The sequence below is a fragment of the Urocampus carinirostris genome, chromosome 3 (genome assembly GCF_059441175.1).
Source record: "Urocampus carinirostris isolate Australia breed hairy pipefish chromosome 3, RoL_Ucar_1.0, whole genome shotgun sequence".
Lineage (NCBI taxonomy): Eukaryota > Metazoa > Chordata > Actinopteri > Syngnathiformes > Syngnathidae > Urocampus > Urocampus carinirostris.
The window spans coordinates 54,497,671-54,517,640 of NC_142351.1; the positions used below are offsets into that span (position 1 = coordinate 54,497,671).

The window sequence follows — 19,970 nt, forward strand, 5'->3', positions numbered from 1 at the left end:
CAAAACTGATTTCCATTCGATGATTCAAATACTCCAAATATGAAACATAATTCGGTAGGATTTATCTTCACTCAGATACTAGAAAGGCGAGGTTAGTCTGCAGTAACAATTAAATACGACAGGACAGCTATACTCACGGAATCCAATCCACCCACGTCTCAAAAATTAACAGAAGGCTTTAAAATGAAGTTTAATTCATGCACGTTGTTATTTTCTTAATTTTCTTCAAAGATATCTGGAAGACACCCCGGTTTCAGCACCTAGCAGGCGTGGACCAGAACAAAAGACGCCGGCCGGCTGCAGGCTTATGCGACTGCGCAAAAAGCGCACCGGCATTCAGCAAGCAACGCACTCATCCAAAAGAAAAATCATCAAAATGACATCATCAATTCATTGCAAAGACTGTGTGAACCAATTCACAAATCGTCTCGTTGCACATGTTGCACACACGGGATTAGTGGAAAGCGGCGCCACCAGTATTATCCTTATTTATTTTTTCTCACATTTATTTCAATTCGCACAACTTTTACACAGATTACACTAATCTGCATTTTGAAACAGATAGAAAAGTTTCCTACCTGCACGTTGGAGTAGCAAGGGTGGCAAAAGCAGAATTAAGAAAATCAGACAGCGGGAGGACAACTGCAGCCGACAATGAGCGCTGTTGTTTGGCCCTCTGACCACGCCCACTGGCAAAGAAGCGCTACCGTAATTGCAGCAGTGCTAGTGCAAAGTAATTGAAAAAAAGGCCTTGGGGCTGGAGGCGCGAAAAGGGGGGCAAAAGCGACAAATAACGATGAATGGATTCATTTTATATGTCAATCTGAACAAAGTGAGCTTTCACAAAACGCGTATGTAAACACCAAATTACTTGGCAGGTGCAATTTGACGTCTGAAGCATCAGGGTGTGGCTTTGGCTCAGGGTAGATTACCCTGGGCAGATTCATATACGGCAATGAAACGTATTTAACACTTCTTTTTCAAATCTAATTTATTTTTGGGCGCGATTCGGATATTTTTTCCTCGACAGCACATAAAAGTGATTTTAATGTCGTAATAAAAGGTTTTGAGTTTTCTCAGCCATTCTTCTACTGCCACCTAGTGATACGAATTGCAAATTGCACGTCTGTGCAGAACACCAGAAGTCACTGAAGTTTTGGAACAGATTACCGGTAGTTAATCTTGGCTACTGATTACCGAAAAGGGGCTAACACTTTCATATGATTTTTTTTAAAGATATTTTTTTCTTCAGTTTTCAATATCAAACGTGGATCATTTCAATGCATGTTTTACTAAGGAGGTCACATTCTCATCATTACTAACCCTTTACGCGATAGACTAGCGCTTTTCTTCCATGAAAAATGTCTACCGATTTAAAAAGAATTTACCGCTTTTTGAAACTTAACAAAATATCTTGACTCAAAACTCATTTTCTCCTTTTATACTTCCTTTTTTTCTTAACTTCTTTATACAACATAATGATTCGTAATATAATGCATCAAAGCAAGTGAGCCGTTTGAGAGCCGGCTCTCTTTATTGAGTTGAGCCCAAAAAGACGGTTCTCTAAAAAGAGACGGACTTCCTTTCACTACACAACTACCACATGAAATCCGACGTTTTTAAGACCACATGTATTTCAAGTTTCAAATTTACTCAACCCGCCTGTTGTTTTCAGATCAGAATGACTTACGGCGTTTTAATTCAGGTTCGGACAGTGCGACTTGATGATTATATCCAAAGAAAATTAAAAACTATGTTGTAATGTAGGCCTACTGCTCTGCTTTCGCTTTGTTTACATGTGATCAGAGTGATGCATGATGGGAAATCCCCAGGCGGCAGACGCATGTGCACAGTAGCATCAAACCGCTCGCTTCGTTTGCAACGACAGGTATGTCTTAAGGTCCTACATCTCAAACAGGGCGCAACGTGTTAACCCCTAACCCCGGCATTCTCACTTCTGAACATTTTGATGTCACCTGTGGCGTTCCAGAGGACTCTGTTATTGCCCACCTGGTTCTTAGTATTTATATGCCTCCGCTTCGTAATATTATCCACAAGCATAATATTAGTTTTCATTGGTATGCAGATGACACTCAACTGTATCTGCCACTGGAGGCAACCGCTCTGTTAAGTTGTGGAAATGTGGAGACTTGTCTTACTAGGATACAAAGATGGATGCCACTTATTTTTTTTGCGCCTTGACCCAGAAAAGACCGAGATGTTGAATTTGGTCCAGCTAATTGTTGTTACTTGTTGCCAAATACTACTCTGTACCTTAAAGAATTTAATATCACCCAAAGTGACTTAGTCAAACATCTAGGTCTCATCTTCTATACTAATCTGTCGTTTCTGTCACGGTTGCCCAAGGCGCCCAATTACTACCGTTTTTAAGCGTCAGTATACAGTATTCACTTTTTGGGTGAGTGCAAGGAAAGAATTAGAAGCCAGAGAAGCTGAGAGAAGCTAGGGCGCTCACGACTACGCTTCATGAAATCTAGATTATCTGTCTCACTCTTCCACTTTATTCTAAGCTTTGCAATGACAGTATTAATTGGTCTGCACAGCTTTCCTCCTTGAAGGAAGCGTTCTACTCTAATGGACAGTGTTTATTATTTGCAGACTAGATGTCCATGTATTGTGATGTGCAACCAAAAAGAAGTGATAAAGAGTACAAGGACAAATACAAACTATGGAAAATGAAAGTGACCAAACTGCCCCCCTTTTCTTCAAATTTTTTTCCCGAAGCTTTTGATAAAGTTTTTAGTTTTCGGGTAACCATAGCCACAAGGTGGTGGATAATTATGTCAGCCCTCTCTAGGTGAGGCTCATGTTGTGTCAAATAAAAACAAATGTCTTTTGAGTACTTTAAAAATGCATGTTTACATGGTTATTCATGTTTTTTTACATATCATTTAAAACAATATCGATTTGATATCGGGTGAAGTTTTTTTTTTTTTTTACCAGAAGAAAATGCTAAATAATACACACTGTCCCTTTAAGATGATGCACAAAGGAGTCATATAACAGTTTAAAGACAAAGAGACCTCAAAACAGAGCTAATCGAAACCATGTCCTGTGGTCTGATGAGACCAATGAGAAGTTTCTTCAGCAGGTATCAACACAGGTATCCCAAAACACATCAGAAATGTTGGCGATAACAAAATAATGAAGGTTGTATGAATTTATTTCTTAAATTCCGAAGAAATTCTGAAGGCTTACATATGATTTTGTCACAGCATTTAAAATGGAGTCACATTTGATCAAGCACTCATGTTTCAATTAATTTGAGTCACAGAAATTCTATTGTATTTTATTAAAACAGAAATAAAATACATCAATTCACTATTACTATTATTATAACTACATTCACAGCAGAATTTTTTCATAGATTTTCAATGATGGAAAACAACTGTAAAGAACACTTTGCGGACCAGTGGGTAAATTGATTAAGCATGCCAGGCAACAGAAAATTATCAGGATGGACATTGTTCTTATGCTTTTAAAAGAAACACGAGCAGCAGCACCAAGAGTCCTTAATCGCGTGGCGGCATGTTTCATTTCTGGCTGACGATGGTCCTCGCGATAAGCTCTTTCATAATCTCGTTGGTTCCTCCGTAGATTGGCTGAACACGGGAATCCACAAACGCCCTGTGACAACACAGAGAGATGATTCAGAAACGTTTCCTACCACAGTTCTGTGATGACATTTAAATTAAAAAGTTCAGATTCAGAATATTTATTGTCATTGTCAAAGAGCAACGAAACATCCAGTCATTCATTCACAGTAAAAAGAAAATGCAAAGATCCACAGAATAAATATCTAGAATAAATATTGATAAAAACCCAATACCCATAAATAACCCAATACAAATATTAAAAGTGCAGACATGGCACCATAAAAACTCAATAGTCAATCTTGAAGTGCAATTGTGTCTGACAGTCAAAATCATTTACTTGGGAAGAATGATGGAAAAAGTGGTGAGTAATGATTTCATACTGCAGGACTGCGGCCAGTTCAGTTATAGTCAGATGGTGGGTGTGATTGATCCTGATCCTGAGTGTTTTTTTGGGCAAAGAGAGAGAAGGGAGTGAATTCAATAGCTTTACAGCCTGTGGATATGGACTCTTGGCCGCTGATGTAAGATGTTCTGGCCTGAATTGACTGGTATCTCCCTCCAGAGGGCAGCAGTAAGAAGAAGTGGTGAAAGGATAGTCCCACAGGATGTTGTGGACTCTTCTCAGACATCAAGTGGTGTAGGTGGTGCTGATCTCAGGGAGAGATGTTCCCATAATTCCCCCGGCAGATTTCGCCACCCGCTTTAGCGCCTGCCTGGAGAACCACACTAAGCATCCGTACGTCAGCACACTGCTGATGGCACAGTTGTAGAAACTTCCCAGCAGAGCCCTGTTGTGCTTTTGTTTTGAAGCAATATGGCAAACACAGGACAGGTCTTCTGTCACTGTTACCCGGGGAAATGTAAAACTTATGACCCTCTCCACCTACTCATTGCCAACAGTGAGAGGCTGATGTCTGATAGGTTTCTTTTATAAAATCCACCACAATATCCTTGGTATTTTGGGCGTTTGGAAGCAGGTTGTTGTTTTGACACGATGACTGTAAATGTTGCACCTCATCTGTTGTGCTGTATGTGCCCAAATAACTGACTTGAGAATTAATGCACAACAAAGTTAGATGGTACAAGGGACAGAAACATGTTTAAATTATTTTTCTTGTCCAACCAGCTCAAACTCAACCTTGACATGAGACAGCCCCTTTGGAAAACTCTCGTACTTCCCAATTAGTCACTTTAGCATTGAGTGTAACCGTAAACAATTGCTTAAATGCCAAAGAAAGAATACAAACAACAGACTGAAAGTGACTGAAACGTTCTACCTAACATCAATTTGTCAACCTCGGGTATACGACCAAAATGCATGTGTATATAAAATGTCATCCCTTTTTCTCATTATTTAAATCAATATTGTATGAATGAATGATGTTTGGGTGCTAAATAATACACACTGTCCCTTTAAGACTGAAGCGGGTGCTTACTTGGCAATGGGATACTCCAACATGTAGCCCCAGCCACCATGAAGCTGCAGGCACTGCGTGGCCACTTTATTCTGCAAATCGGACGCCCTGAAAAAAGAAAATGTCAAAAACAATATCGTTACGGTTAGCACGCTAGAGGATGAAAATCCGTCCTCACCAGTACTTGGCCATGGAAGCCGTGGACGGGTCCAGCCGTTTCTCCAAGTGGAGCTGCAGGCAGTTGTCGAGGAACGCTCGGCCCACACAGATTTCCGTCTTAAGCTCGGCTAGCTTGTGCTGCACGGTCTACCAAACGGAATTGCTTGAGCTGCTGCCGAAGCGGGAGGCGGCACGCCGTACGCACCTGTAGGTGGGCGATGGTCTTTCCAAAGGCTTTCCTCTGCAGCACGTAGTTCCTGGTCTCCTCAAACATGAACTCGCAGCTGGCGATTGCCATGTCGGCGATCACTAAACGTTCCTGAAAAGAGATCCTGTTGCAGGAGGTGCTAAAACGACAAAAAGCACACTAATTTTAAGTCAATTTTTACCTGTGGCAGCTCGTTCATGAGATAGTAGAAACCCTTGTTGAGTTGGCCCAACAGCGCCCCCGCCGGAAGTCGTACATCCTCGAAAAAAAGCTCAGCAGTGTCCTTTGGAATAGACGAGCGGGGCCGTGTCAGTTTTGAACAGTGTTTGGAATAATGGGTTACAAAGAAACAAAATTGCTTTTCTTCGAAACAAGTACTCTAACACATCATTGATAGAATTCTGTAACTCTACCGTTGTTACTACTTGGTGCTTCATAAATGCAGATCCTGACTAAAGTGTCTCCTGATTGTTGACTCCTCTTGCTTCAAATATATTTGTGCGGTTGAGAAAATGGTTGGATCGCTTTTTTTCGCCCACCTTCTACCACAGAGGAGGAAGTCGCCTAACTCTTGAAGCTCATCTCCCAAAAGTAAGTTCAACTTAACTTTATTAATCTTTATAGAACATATTATTTTATGAAATGTTTATTTTTTTAGTACAAAACAATACAGGTTACTTACACAAGCCTTAAACATACTTATATAGACCTTGAACATCCCAAATATATCACTGAATCAACTTACAAATTCAACTTACTGAAGATCGCCTGGAACATATCTTGTTCGTAAGTAAGGCAGCGTCTGTGTCTTTATTTCTCGAAAAGTACAACTGAATGCAGTTGTCGTAGGGCAGTCTCAAGCACAGAGTACAAAAACAGTGAATTTCTCCTCATGTAGAGATTCTTCAAACAGTATATACTCGCATTGAAGCCGAATTTACAACTCAAAAAAACAAAAAAAACAAACTGAAATCAGGGAGTCAGCTTTTATGCGCATATTTAATCGTGTGTCACCAGTAACGAATGGTAGGCAGCGCGTGGGCAGGGGGGCGTGACTTAAACAGGAACAAAAAAAAAGTATTAATGGGGCAAACATGAACACAGAATTTACGGTAAACATGTGCTACCTTTTGGTCTTTTTATTTGTAAAAATATTTTTGCAATACAGTGTGCGCAAAAAAAAACTGTTTTGGACAGTACCCAAAAATGGAGAAGGAGATCTTCGAGCGGTTTGAAGCCCATACAAAATTGATTTGGAGTGTCTCGGCTAAGTGTTCGCTTGCAAGCTCTCAGCATTGCTCAAGCCAAGAAATATTAGGGGTTTACTTCTTCCACAGGTTGGTGTACACATTTTTTCCATTAAGTTTACTATGTGGCTTTTTTAAAGTATTTTTACAGGGTCGGTATCTAGATGAGTATATAATCAGTGATGGGCCATAAGGGCCTACAAAGCGTTCTCCGCTGGCTTCCTTTGATTGCTTTTCCCCTGGTGGTTCCAAATGTGTGCTAGCATATGTTAGCATGTAACCAATCACATTTCAGCCATTAGTTGTACCCTGTGTCAGAAATCTAACCAGAGGCCTTCACAATGAGTTCTGCGGGCCCTTCCAGCTGCCCTAGGGAAACGTCAGCGGTTACACCAGACCTGGGCACTCCGGTCCTGGAGGGCCGTATGTTCTGCATGATTTTTGAGGTTTCTCTGATCCAATACAGGTGATTCCAATCACCAGTATCGTTAACGAGCACTTGCTAGCTTGCTAACGAGGTTATAATTTGTATCACCTGAGTTAAAGAAGAGCAAACTTCAAAATCTGGCAGGACGTATGGCCCTCCAGGACCGGAGTGCCCAGGTCTGGGTTACACAAACTTTTATTGGCTAGGGAGCGGTAATTGAAGCATCACAACGAAAATGTGAAGAAATATATCCCTATGTCCACTGCTTCGAAATTGAAAAAAACCTATGCCAGAAATATGAAAGGACAGGCTCGACTTTTAGCATAAGCTTCGACGGCGATAGAAAAGAACTTGATGAAACTGAAACAAACGAATAATCCGTACAACAGATCTTCTTGAGGAGAGAAAGGAGGATGGATTTTGCGCACACATAAAAAAATTTGGCTATATTCCTAAATAATATTGCTTATTAAAGATGTTTTTTATTCATGTGTTCTTTTTTATATCTATCACAACTGTAGCTGCAGTAAATGTTGTATAGCCATGAAATAGTTATTGAGGGTTGGATTGATTCAGACTTCATTACTGAAGGCCTAGGTGTGAAATGCACAGCCCCCTAATAACATATACGGTCATTTGTAACAAGATAGTAACTCTTAGAGTTACATGCCACTTTACGGTGTCAGGGTAACTGAATAACTTTTTAAATGAACTAACTAGCAATCGTAACTAATTTTTTTCCCAGTAACCCGGAAAACACTGATCTTGAATACCTGCGCCTTAAGGCCGATCTTGTCCAACTTGCGTCCCTTGTGGAAGCCGCTCATGCCGTTCTCCACCAGGAAGAGACTGATGCCATGTGCCGCCGTTTTGGCTTCACGGTCCGTCACCGCCACCACAACCACCACGTCGGCCATCCAGCCGTTGGTGATGAACACCTGCGGAGAAGCTCAGAATTCATCCATTTGATCCCTGTAGATCCCTTTCCATGTCTGGAAACTTCAGGACAAAAACTAATGGCGGAACTTTCTCCTTCAGGATCTTCTGGGAAAACACTAGAATTCATTATTCCGTCAACCACAGCAAGTTGTCTAGGTTCTGAGAAAGCAAAGCAGCCCCATACATTCACACTGCCACCACAATACTTCAATGTTTGCATCATGTTGTTTTTTCAAATGTTGTTCCATTTTTAAGCAAAATGTAAGTTCAATTTTTGACTCATCAGTCCACAGAGTGTTTCTCTAAAAGTCTTCAAAATAATCCAGATGCTTTTTGGCAAATGTAGGTTGTCTTACTTTTTTGTTCTTTCTGGCAGCAGAGGTTTTCACCTGGGAACTCTACCATGGATGCCATTTTTGGCATGTGTCTTTTTTTATAGTAAAGACTTCTTAGGGGATGAACAAAGTATATCTATCTATCTATCTATCTATCTTAACTGAGGCCAGCAGGGCCAGTAATTGCTTGGATGGTTTTTTAGGTTCCTTTTTTTAGCCCTCCTCCATGAGCCCTCATCCCACTCTTGAAGTAATTGTTGTCTGTCAATCACTTCTGGGAAGGTTTGCCACAGTTCCCAGTTTTGCCTCTTTGTGGATAATGGCTCTGACAGTGGTTCGCTTAAGCCTTAATAAATGGAATTAACATTTCAAAAGTACATTTTGTATTTGCCTGGGTTGTCTTTGTGTGATATTAAAATTGGTTCTATGTTCTGAAACCTTTGTGAGCGATAAATATGCAAAAAACAGGAAGGGGCAAAATATTTTTTCACTGTATATATTTGAGAACACGGGTGTAGTTTTGGCGAAGACGGAGGAGACGTGTCCCTGGTTGGTTCCATCACTATTATTTGATCAATCAAAAAATGCCAATGTCCCCATCAATGCCAAAACCAAACCTACACCCTATTTGAGAACAAATTCCGTATGTGCCAGTATTTAAAAGTGTGTACAAGAACGAGTATAAGTATGTGTATATGCGTATGTGACAGTTAGTATGCTTATAAGCTAAATATAATAATGGCACACATAAATGAGACTGTACCTTTTAGTACAGTTCGCCTTACGGTCGTTAAGATACGGTGTAAAACAACATGACATGTCAACTCAGGTAGGGGATAGGTAAACAGTATAAACAAACTAGGTTATTGTTGGACTTAATACTTTTCACCTCTTCCTGAAAAAAAAGAACATTTTTTTAAAGATTTGTTTTAACCTTATTTAAGTACGACAATTTTGAAAAACACTGCTCTATATTATTAGGGAGGTCAGCCTGAATATATTTTTAATAATACTTGTCACATGAAGCCTAATCATGAAACATTTTTAGAATATGGGCGAAGAGGCCAGATCCACCTATTTTTAGAGAGGACAGCCATTTTAAATTAAAGTGATGTCACAGTTCTTTTTTCTTTTTCTTTTTTTTTTCTTAGACCACATGCAGCAAAATGGCTGTCCTTTATAAAATATATAAAAACGTTTGGATTTTGAGACCGAACTAATATTTCATGTTGGATGGGCTGCCTAAGACACATTGTTTTAAAAATGTTTTTCTGTATTACGGAAAAAGCCACATTTCACTTTTCTTCAAGAATGATACAAGTTATCAACTCTTGTGTATAGAGGGTTCAAATCTGCACATTATTTATTTATTCCAACTAGTGGTACTATATTAGAAGCAAGTTAGTATTAGAATTTGTAAAACAAAATGAAAAATTAACATTATTAGGAATGTATTGAGTAGTCCTGTCTGCAAAATATTGCGTTACAAAATTATGTAAATTCATGGTTTTGTTCCTCTGAAATTGAGCATTTAATTTAGCATTTTTCAATTTCATCACTGTTGTTTAAAAAAAAGAAGATATTTTTGCTCCCTCCCAGATCCTACATCCTTATTTACCACAATTACCAAACATTTTTTTAAAGATTGAGTGGAAATACTGTTATACATTGCTTTGTTGCGCTTTGAACTTAACTACAGTGCATCATAGGTTGCAAAGTATTTAGCCCGGCATTATCCCCAATCGTATATTGCTGCAAGCTGGATCAGCATAGCAGATTTTTGTCATATATCTTTTTGCATTCTTTCCACCGTGAGGTGAACTGCACTTGTCCGGCCGCAATCCATTATTGCTGGTTGACTATTGCTGAGAGCAGGGACTGGCATAGTGCATTTTTTTTCTATTTGTGCCCCCGAGGCAACCATTTGTGGCCCACCTAAAATCAACTGCACTGTTTTGGCTGTAATTCAGTATCCTTAGGTGAGAGGAGGCCAAGAGAGCAAATTTTTGTGATGCATGGCGACTCTTTTTCCTGTTCTTTTCACCTGAATTTATCTGTACTCATGCGGCTGCAGTCCAGTATCCCATGTAATCTATTGTTCAAAGCAGAAGGCTGCAGAGCACTTTTGGAGGGGGTTTGGGCCATTGAAGCTTGCAGTTGTGGCGTGTCTAAAATGAACTGCACTGTTTTGTCCGTGATTCATTATCCCCAGTTGATTATTGCGGAGAATGGGTAGCAAAGAGGGCAAAAAATTATTTCATGCGTAGCAGCTATTCCCCTCCCTTTCCGCCCTAAAGGAACAATAACTGTAAGCCTGCAATCCATTATCCCCGCTTGACTACTGCTGCGAGAGATTGCCGGCAGGCCGCACTGTTGTCAGGCCTGGGGGCTCTTTTTTACCGTTACTGTATTTCCAATGAGTTGCACTTTTGCGGCTGCAATCTTAATCTGTTATCCCCATATCCCCTATTGCTGTGAGCAGGGATGAAAAGTTTTCCCCAGCACTTGGGCTTTACCACTTATAGAGGGATTCTGACCTTGTTTCCATTCAGGATCCAATCGCTGCCATCACGCTTGGCGTAAGTTCGTACACCTTGAAGGTCACTGTAAAGGTCATGAAAAACATTTCAAAATCATTTACAAGCAGTCCATGTTGTTTTAAGTCACAGCACTGTAATTAGCGGACTACAAGGCGCTGCTTTTTTGGTACACTTTAAACACTGCAGCTTTGGATACAGTGCGGCTTAATAGGTGCATGACTTTCTCAAAACCTTTCAAAAACTAATGGTTGAAATGATTTGAGTTTTTCCGTTGGTATTATACAAACGTTTGCATGGACTCAAATCTTTATCCTTACATCTTTCAGATTTAAGTTCCCCTTATGTTCCTGCTCCGAACCTTTGCTCGGAAAACGCTCGTCTACTAGTGATCGAGAGCGTAATCCATTCAAGCCCCGCTGACATTCGATCTTCAAACTCAGTGTAAGTGTTTAAATTTAAGCTTAAAACACTTATATTAATTTGCTTATGAATAATGTTGACCTCAGGAAGCTGTCAATTGGACATTCTGTTTTTACCTTTATTTCATGTTGATGACGTTGTGTAACAGTGGTCTGTAGTCTGTGCCGCCCTTTGAGACTTGATTTGATTAAGAGTTATACAAATAAACATGACTTGACTTGATGTCATCTTTTCTTTTGTGGCGGTACCGAGGAAAATGGCAAGCTGCTTTTTTCCACAACACATACGCTCTATATACAAAACTCAGCTGTGAGGTCTAGAAACATTTATGATGCTATTCCAAAAAATGAGTCCATGTTTTGCAAACAATATCCATAAACATAACAGGAGCAAAACTAGAGGTGTAACAGTACAAGTTTGAATATCTAAAATGTACTCACAATATTTCAACTTTTTCACTCAGAAATCAAGTCCTCAATTTATACATCTGAACTGAACAGCAGTGGAAGTTATCTATCAAAAACTTTACAAATGTTTTCATATTATTGGCGTCAATGTCAGGTCGCTGAAGTTTCCTTTAATCCTCAAGGAACAATTAAAAGTGAATGCAATTTGGACTAGTACCACCAAAGACAACACAAAGTCAACATCCAAGTCTGTGTTGCATTATGGCACTATTATCCACAGTTCAGTTTCCCTGGTGCTGTGCTCTAGAAATATAGGGCTCACATTTTACACAAAGCACCCCTCAATGGTGTTTTATTTCGGCATAATTGTAAATATATGCTCGCCTTTGTAATCGACATCTTGAATGGAAAACAATGCAACTGAAAGTTGCGTCAGGTGTGCTAGGACACAGCGCCATTTGTGTTCTACAGCCAAAGGCGCAGACGACGAATTCCTCACGCATTTGGGGCTAGGTGCGTGCCGGGCTTAAGATGTAAGAAATGGTCGTGAATTAGTTCACTTTTATGGCTGTTAATCGGGGGTGGCTTGTACAGGGATAAAATTGAATTATTTTCTTTAATTTGAGCATGCGACCTTTAGCCGGGAATTTATAGTATGTTAAAAGGGGGCATTAATTGTGTGATCTCCCTTTGTAGCCAAAGAGAACAATTACAACATCAAATCTTCAAAACAACTGACCTGCCCGCTCCTGGCTCGGTCATTGCGACAGCACAGATGTATTTTCCAGCAACCATGTTGGGAATGAAACGTTCGATCTGCTCCTTAGACCCATAGTTGATGATGTAGGGCATGACAATGTCGGCGTGAAGTGCGAAACCTGGTCCTGTACAGTTCGAGTACATCCTGTGGAGTGGAAACATTGAAAGCAAATGAGGACAGTGCTGTGAAAAAGTATTTCCCCGCTTCATAATACATGTGTTTTCATGACATACATATATAAATAAATAAATAAATAAATATATATATATATATATATATATATATATATATATATATATATATATATATACATCTACATATATACATATAGATCTATATATATATTGTTTTTTTTAACCATTCAGAGGTGGAATTGCTGGTGTGTTTCAGATCGTTGTCCAGCTTTATGATCCAAGAGCGCTTAAGTTTAAGGGCAGATTCCTACAGGATTTTGCAGTAAACACCAGTATTCAATATTCCGTTAATCATAGCAAGTTGTACTGGTCCTGAGGCAGCAAAGCAGCTCCAGTGTCAAGACCAGAACGGAGACAGGACCAACTTGCGTTACGCTTCTCTCAGTTTTATTGGGGAGAAGGGAAAGGATTGCACCCACGATCTGGTGATCGCTGGTCGCGGGAAGCAGGTCGCTCTGAACGCGCAAGTGGGACTTGCGTGGCGAGCGAAGGCGGTGTCGGGAACGGAAAAAATGGGTCAGTAGCCGGGACAGGAGAGCAAAATACGTGGTCGGGATCAGCAATGAGTCGAAAGCCAGAAGAGGAGAGTAGACGTGGTCAGGATCAAAAAACGGGTCGAAGCCGGGGACCAGACGGGAGCAAGAACAGGAGTGAGTCAGGGTCGAAAAAGCTTGCCTAGAGTACACTGAGGTTCGCAGATGGACTGACAACAGGTGACAGATAGACATGGGTTTAAATAGTGACAGGGAGCCAATCAGAGTCTGAGACAGTTGGCGCCAAAGAAGCGGACACCCAGACCATCACACTGCCACCACCATTGCTTTATTGTTGGCATCATGTTTATTTTTGTCAGACGCTGTGCCATATTTACGCCAAATGCAATGGGCTGGACACCTTCCAAAAAGTTTAATTTGTGACTCATGAGTCAGAATGTTTCTCTAAAAGAATTGAAGATAATCAAGACACTTTTTGGCAAATGTGAGACGACTGTGTCCGTTTGTGACAGCAGTGCTTTTTGCCACTTTTGTCAACCAGTTTGACAGAAAGAACATGATGCCAACAGTAAAGCATTGTGGTGGCAGTGTGGTGGTCTGGGGGTGCTTTGCTGCCTTAGGACCAAGACAACTTGCTATGGTTGATGAAATAATGAATTCTGTTGTTTACCAGAACATCCTGAATGAGAATGTCAAGCCTTCAGTTAGTGTCCTCAAACTCAAATGTTATTGGATCATGACAATACAAAGGAAATTATTATTATTATTATTATCATGCAGCAGGACAACGATCAGAATACCACCAGAAAGTCCACCTCTGAATAACTCAAAACAAAATTAAGGTTCTGGCCTGGCCAAGCCAAAAATCCAGATATTAATTCAATTAAAATACTGCGGTGTGTTCTTAAATGGGCAGTTCATGTTAGAAAACCATTCAAAATGGCGGATTTGAAAAGGTTTTGCAAATAAGGGTGAGCCAAAGTTCATCCGCAGCGTTGTGAAAGACAAATTATCGTAAACCTTTGATTTCTGTTATTGCTGTCAATGGTGGGCCAACTCGCTATTAGATTCACATCAAGCCAGATAGGTTTGGATTTTTTTTGTGCCTTTAAAAACTGAATCAACATTTCAAAACTGCAAATTGTATTTCCTTGGGTTGTCTCTGTGTGATATTAAAATTGCCTTGATCTTGTAAAACCTATGTAATAAATATAGAAAAATAACTGAAATCAGTAAGGGGGCAAATACTTTGTCACAGCACTGTAAATAGATGTCAATACTTTTATTCTTACTGTTCCTCCCAGGTGACAGCTGCCGAAAGAACGTCCCCGCCAATGCCGCCACATTCCTCTGGTGTCAGAACTCCCAGCAGGCCTTGCTCTCCAGCCTTTTCCCACACTTCCCGACTCACCTGCCCCGCTTTTTCCCACTCCTTGTGATAGGGCACCACCTCCTCTTGGTAAAACCGACGCACGCTTTGCCTGAAGAGATCGTGGTCCTTGTTGAAAATCCGACGAGTCCCGATGTCCATTAAGGTCTTTGCTTTCGATGTTTCTGGTCGTGAGGAGACGCCCGCATGATGGACCTCACGGGGTTCAGTGTGCTGCAATCTGTGAAAATACAGTATTTTAAAATCAAGTTTGAATGTTTCACGACTTTATCCTGTTTGATATACAATACAAAATGATTGCGTGGTTTTCCTTCATTTTTTGCAAAGAATGATCATTAAAAAAAGGGAGCTATTTTCTCCCGCACGCATTCAAGTGAAGTACCTGTCAAGCTTGACGATTTTATCGGCTTTAAATCCTTTTTTAAAAATTTAAAATACATATTTAACGTTTTTGCCTAACTTTAAGGGACAACATGTATTTTTTGATCACTCAATGCAGCTGTTTAGTGCAGTGCAACCAAAAACCAGTGCTAAAAAGCACAAAGATAACTATGGAAACTCACAGTGACCAAGGTTCACCATTTCATTTCTCATTTTCTTTCCAGTCCTTTTCATCTTTTTGGGTACCTGTAGCGGCAAGATATCAGTTCCCCCTAGGTCAGTCTCATGTTACAGTGCTGTCTCAAAAAGTCTTTGCTCGCTTCCTGAATTCTTTGTTTTTTGCATATTTATCACTCGCAAATATTTAGTAGCAGAAAGCTCATTTTAAATTCACACAGAGACAACACAAAGAAATACAATATGAAGTTTTGAAATAAAGATTTCTTTTATCAAGGCACAAATATAATAAAACCCTATCTGGCCCTATGTGAAAAAGTAATTGTCCCAACTAGTTTAATCAAAAAGAAACCGCGACTGTCCACAGTTTTGGGAAAGTTGAGTTCATTTCCACAGGCCATTTTTAAAATGTATTGACACCACTTGTGTTGAATCAAGAAATAACTTCCATTTAATCTGTTAGACAAAGTAAAGTAGGCTAAAAAATCTCGAGAAAAAAATAGACATGCCACAATCCAAAGGAATTGCAGAAGAAATTAGAAAAAAGTGATTGAAATCTATCAATCTGTAAAAAGTCACATAGCCCATTCTAAGGCTGTAGGGCTCCAACGAACCACTGTGGAAGCCATCATTTACAAATGGAGAAAACTGGGAATAGTGGCAAACCTTCCCAGGAGTGGCCAACTACCAAAGATTAATCCAAGAATGTGACGACGGCTCATCCAGGAGGTTAAAAAGGAACCTCGAAAAACATCAAAGGCTTGCTGGCCTCAGTTAAGGTTTGTGTTCATGACTCAACTATAAGAAAGACACTGGCCACAAATAGCGTCCATTGGACAGTTCCTAGGCAAAAACACTGCTGTCATTAAAAAAAAAAAAAAACACACACACACAAAGAGTCATCCGCAGTTGCCAAAAAAAGCATCTTTTTGATCATTTGGTGAAACATTTTGCGATGAGTAAAAAATTGAAATTTATGGATATTGTTCATGTCATCTGGCGTAAAAATGGCACAGAGTTTGACGAAAAGAACATGATGCCAAAAGTAAAGCATCGAGGCGGCAGTATGACGGTATAGGGCTGCTTTGCTGCCTCAGGACCAGGACAACTTGCTGTGGTTTACGGAATAAAGAATTCTGGTTAATTCAATCAAACCCAAATGCTCCTGGAGGACAGCAGGACAATGACCCGAAACAGACCAGCTAGTCCAACTTTGAATGGTAAAAAAAACCAAGAAGTTTCTGTGGTGGCCAAGTCAAAGTCTGGGTTTAAATCCAATTGAGATGCTGTGGTGTGACCCTAAAGAGTCAGTTAATGCTAGGAAATTCTCCATTATGGCAGATTTGAAGCATTTTTGCAAAGAAGAGTTGGCCAAAATTCCTTCTCAGCGTCGAGAAGTACTCATTACAAATTGTGGTATATGTTTGCTTTCTGTTATCGCTGACAAAGGTGGCCCAACTCCCTATTAAGTTCGGGGGGCATCTACTTTTTCTACATAGGACCAGATATGTTTCGATTGTCTTTTGGGTGCCTAAAAAAATGCAATCAATATTTCAAAACTGCATTAAATATTTTCTTGCGTTGTCTCTGTATGACATTACAATTGGTTTTATGATATGAAAACATTATGGATGATAAATATGCAAAAACACAGAAATCAGGAAGGGGGCAAATAGTTTTTCACAGCACTGTAGGTCAAATAAAGATTTATTTATTGACCTACAAGTATTCTAAAAAATGAATGAACATATAATTCATGTTCATGTGTTTTTGCCCATTATTAAAATCAGTATTATTTAATGAAGTTTTTTTTTTAATCCTCATAAAGGGGCTGAATAATATATACTGTAGCTTGAAGTAAAAACAATTGAATTCAACACAATTCTCCGGTCAATATGAACAAAACAATGTAAATTAGCGTAGGTTTTGCATGCGCATTGGTCAGTTTCCGAAATTTCTGCTGCTGAGTTTGGATAGAATAAGCAGAGAAAATAGAATTTGGGGGGCTTTACCTCTAAACATGGGCGTAACCAGCCCATTTTGGGGGGTACTCAAGCACCCCAAACCCCAAAATTATGGCATTTAAAAACTCCTTTCCTTAATTAAGGACAGGAAATGCTTAACTATGATTAAAAATGTTGGTAAAAAATACTGATTTCAAACTCACGAGAAAGGAGCTTAAAATAAAAATATAAAACTTGTTTCCGTGTATTATCACTTATTTGAAGAATCGACCCCATATTGTACTACAGTAGTCCTACAAAAAACTGGATATAATACCAAAAACCTACGAGGGTAAATACAACAAAACACGACAAATACTACAAAAATAGAACTACAGTAATACTATGAAAAAGGCTACATATATAAAACAGTACTACAAATATACAACTAGAGCAATATTACAAAACTGAATCTCAAAAATACTGGTTAAAACGAGGACTTAATGTATTATGTGGTTTTAATTGTGAACGTTTCACAACCAATCTGTTTAAAAGCAAACATACTGTTAAGAAATATAACATGTGTCTTAGTACAGACCTTGTTATCTATTTATCCTTCCACTTTTTTGAAATATCATTTGTCTCTTACGTATCTAATTAAATGTATTTATTACATCTCGCTTTAAACAATGTCCACCGCGTTGTTATCAACGAAAATGAAGACCATTCAATTATTTTATCCTTGTCCAAATTTTAGCCGAGATATACATATGAAATAGTTGTTTCGCGTGTTTTGTTTATTTCTTATTTTATTTGATGATTGTGGAATCTAAATTATTGTACAATGCTAGTACAAAATGCTGCAGTGAGGCTTTTAACTAAGACAAGAAAGCTCCCTGTTAGCTTAAGATGTGATTTTAAGGTTCTGTTGGTAGTATACAAAATCAGGCATAGACTCGCTCCCTCATATCTTTCAGATATGATTTCCCCCTATGTTCAGGTCTGGAGCCTTCGCTCTGAAAACTCTGGTGTACTCGTGATCCCATTCGGGCCCGGTGCTGTGGAATGCTCTTCCCCCTGAGATTCGATCTGCAACCTCAGTGGAAATGTTTAAATCTAAGCTTAAAACACATTTCTATTCTATGGCATATGAGTAACCTATATTTTATGTTGACAATAGCCGTTTATCATTTGCTATTGCAACATCCATTTTAGCCTGGTCATCCTGGAAGGGGGATTACCTCATGTGCAGTCCCTTCTCAAGGTTTCTTCATTTTCCTCATGTTGAGGTTTTTGAGTTTTTCCTTGCCCTCATATAGGTTTTACATCAGGGGATGGTGTCATAGTATGGTTGTGTGGTTTGCAATAATCTGTGGTCTGTGCAGCCCTTTGAGACTCTTTGTGATTGAGAGCTATAAAAATAAACATGACTTGACTTGACTAGTATTTTTAAATATTACTTCAGTTGTAAGGCAGCACAGCACTGCAGTGGTTAGCACATGTGCGCCACATTTCTGAGGTCATGAGATCGAACCTTCCTGTGAGGAGTTTGCATGTTCTCCCTGTGCTTCAGTGGGTTTCCTCCCGGTCCAAATTGTCCCTAGGTGTGAATGAGCGAGTGAGTTGCCTTTCTCTGTGTACCCTGCTACTGGCTGGCAATCAGCTCAGGGTGTTCCCTGCCCACTGCCTGAAGATAGGTGGTATGGGCTCCAGCACCCCCGTGGCCCTACTGAGGATAAGCGGTGTAGATAATGAATGAATGAATGAACTTTAGTTGTATTTTTGTAGTATTTCTGTTATAATAGTTATGTAATACTACCACAGAACGACTGTAATAGTATTTTTGTACCAGAATAAGGACAAAATAATATATTTGGTCACGGTTTTTAGCATTACCGTAAGTTTGATATTAAGTTTGGTAGTATTTCTGTAGTAGTAGTGGGGACGAAGTTAAGACCGGAAATCATTTTTTTAGTAGTACAGTATTTACTATTGCATGCATATTGTCATTATATTTTGACCATTTTCGTTTGGCAGGCCCATTTAAAAAGCCCCTCGACACGTTTTAATAACTCAGGGGTAACATTTATATGAAATCGTTAAATCAAATTTGTCATTTGAGCTGCTGGAATTTTTGCACTTCTTGGAGGTTAAGCTAGTTTCCGTGTATTCTTTCAATATCGACACTCGATTTGATTTTGTTACAGTATTCCTACATATCGCTGGGCCGTTTTGTTTGAGTCTTGAATGAAAAACGGAACGAATAAATCAACCCATAATAATGAAATCGTTTTAGTGACTATAAAAAAGTCTTGCGTAAAAAGTGTGTAAAGGTTGTCGTGAAAACAAATACGTCAGAAAAGAAAAAAAAACGTTTACCAGGTTCCAAACAACAACATATACAATTGAACGCGCTATATAATCTGTGTCATGAATTGACCTTTGCCTTAGATGTGGAGCCTCGTCCAATGCATTGGATTCATAAAAGTAGATTCGCTCATCGTTTACCTTGCTGCAAGCGACCGCAAAATCGGACCGGACCGCGGAATTTGTTTCAAATCGCAGAGAAAAACTTGGAGGAGACTTCGTGCAAACATCTTCACGGCGAGACACTCAACCAGTGAAAACAACGTAAGATCGTATCGTAGGTCAAGGTGATCACTCTGTCTTAGTTCACGGTCCAGGGTCTCAAAATCAATTCAGTTGGAGAGTGCTGAAGCTAAGAACTGGTAAGGTCGGGCGAAATGGGGGTTTTCAAAAAAAAACCCAGCATTGATAAAGACACCCCGCTGTTTTTAAAGGGGCAGTGTTTTGTATTTATCCACCAGATGTCGCTGTAATGTGGAGTGCAACCAAAAACCAGTTCGAGGAAGACTACAAATCATGAAGAGTGAAAGCAGCAAAAAGCACCATTTTA

General features: G+C 39.6%; 2 protein-coding genes across 13 annotated transcripts in view; both read right to left on the bottom strand.

Moving 5' to 3' along the window:
* Positions 1 to 711, bottom strand: part of LOC148370158 (microtubule-associated protein tau-like) — a 46,426-nt gene extending 45,715 nt beyond the window's left edge. For 7 of the 12 annotated variants that reach the window (XM_088332550.1, XM_088332544.1, XM_088332542.1 and 4 more), the window contains exon 1: positions 579 to 711. The gene's annotated coding sequence lies outside the window, so the exon portion shown is untranslated. Of the gene's footprint in view, positions 1 to 137; positions 288 to 578 lie in introns of those variants that run through there. The other 5 variants (XM_088332552.1, XM_088332551.1, XM_088332547.1 and 2 more) reach the window with 2 other exon arrangements.
* A 2,455-nt stretch (positions 712 to 3,166) lies between these two features.
* Positions 3,167 to 19,761, bottom strand: acadl (acyl-CoA dehydrogenase long chain). The gene is made up of 10 exons (XM_088332562.1): positions 19,562 to 19,761; positions 14,455 to 14,772; positions 12,454 to 12,618; positions 10,885 to 10,951; positions 7,847 to 8,011; positions 5,581 to 5,682; positions 5,397 to 5,510; positions 5,211 to 5,338; positions 5,054 to 5,140; positions 3,167 to 3,648 (listed from the first exon to the last, which is right to left on the bottom strand). Exons 1-10 carry the CDS (start codon positions 19,648 to 19,650, stop codon positions 3,555 to 3,557), a joined length of 1,329 nt encoding a protein of 442 aa, XP_088188688.1. The 5' UTR covers positions 19,651 to 19,761; the 3' UTR covers positions 3,167 to 3,554.
* Between the last annotated feature and the right edge of the window lie 209 nt (positions 19,762 to 19,970).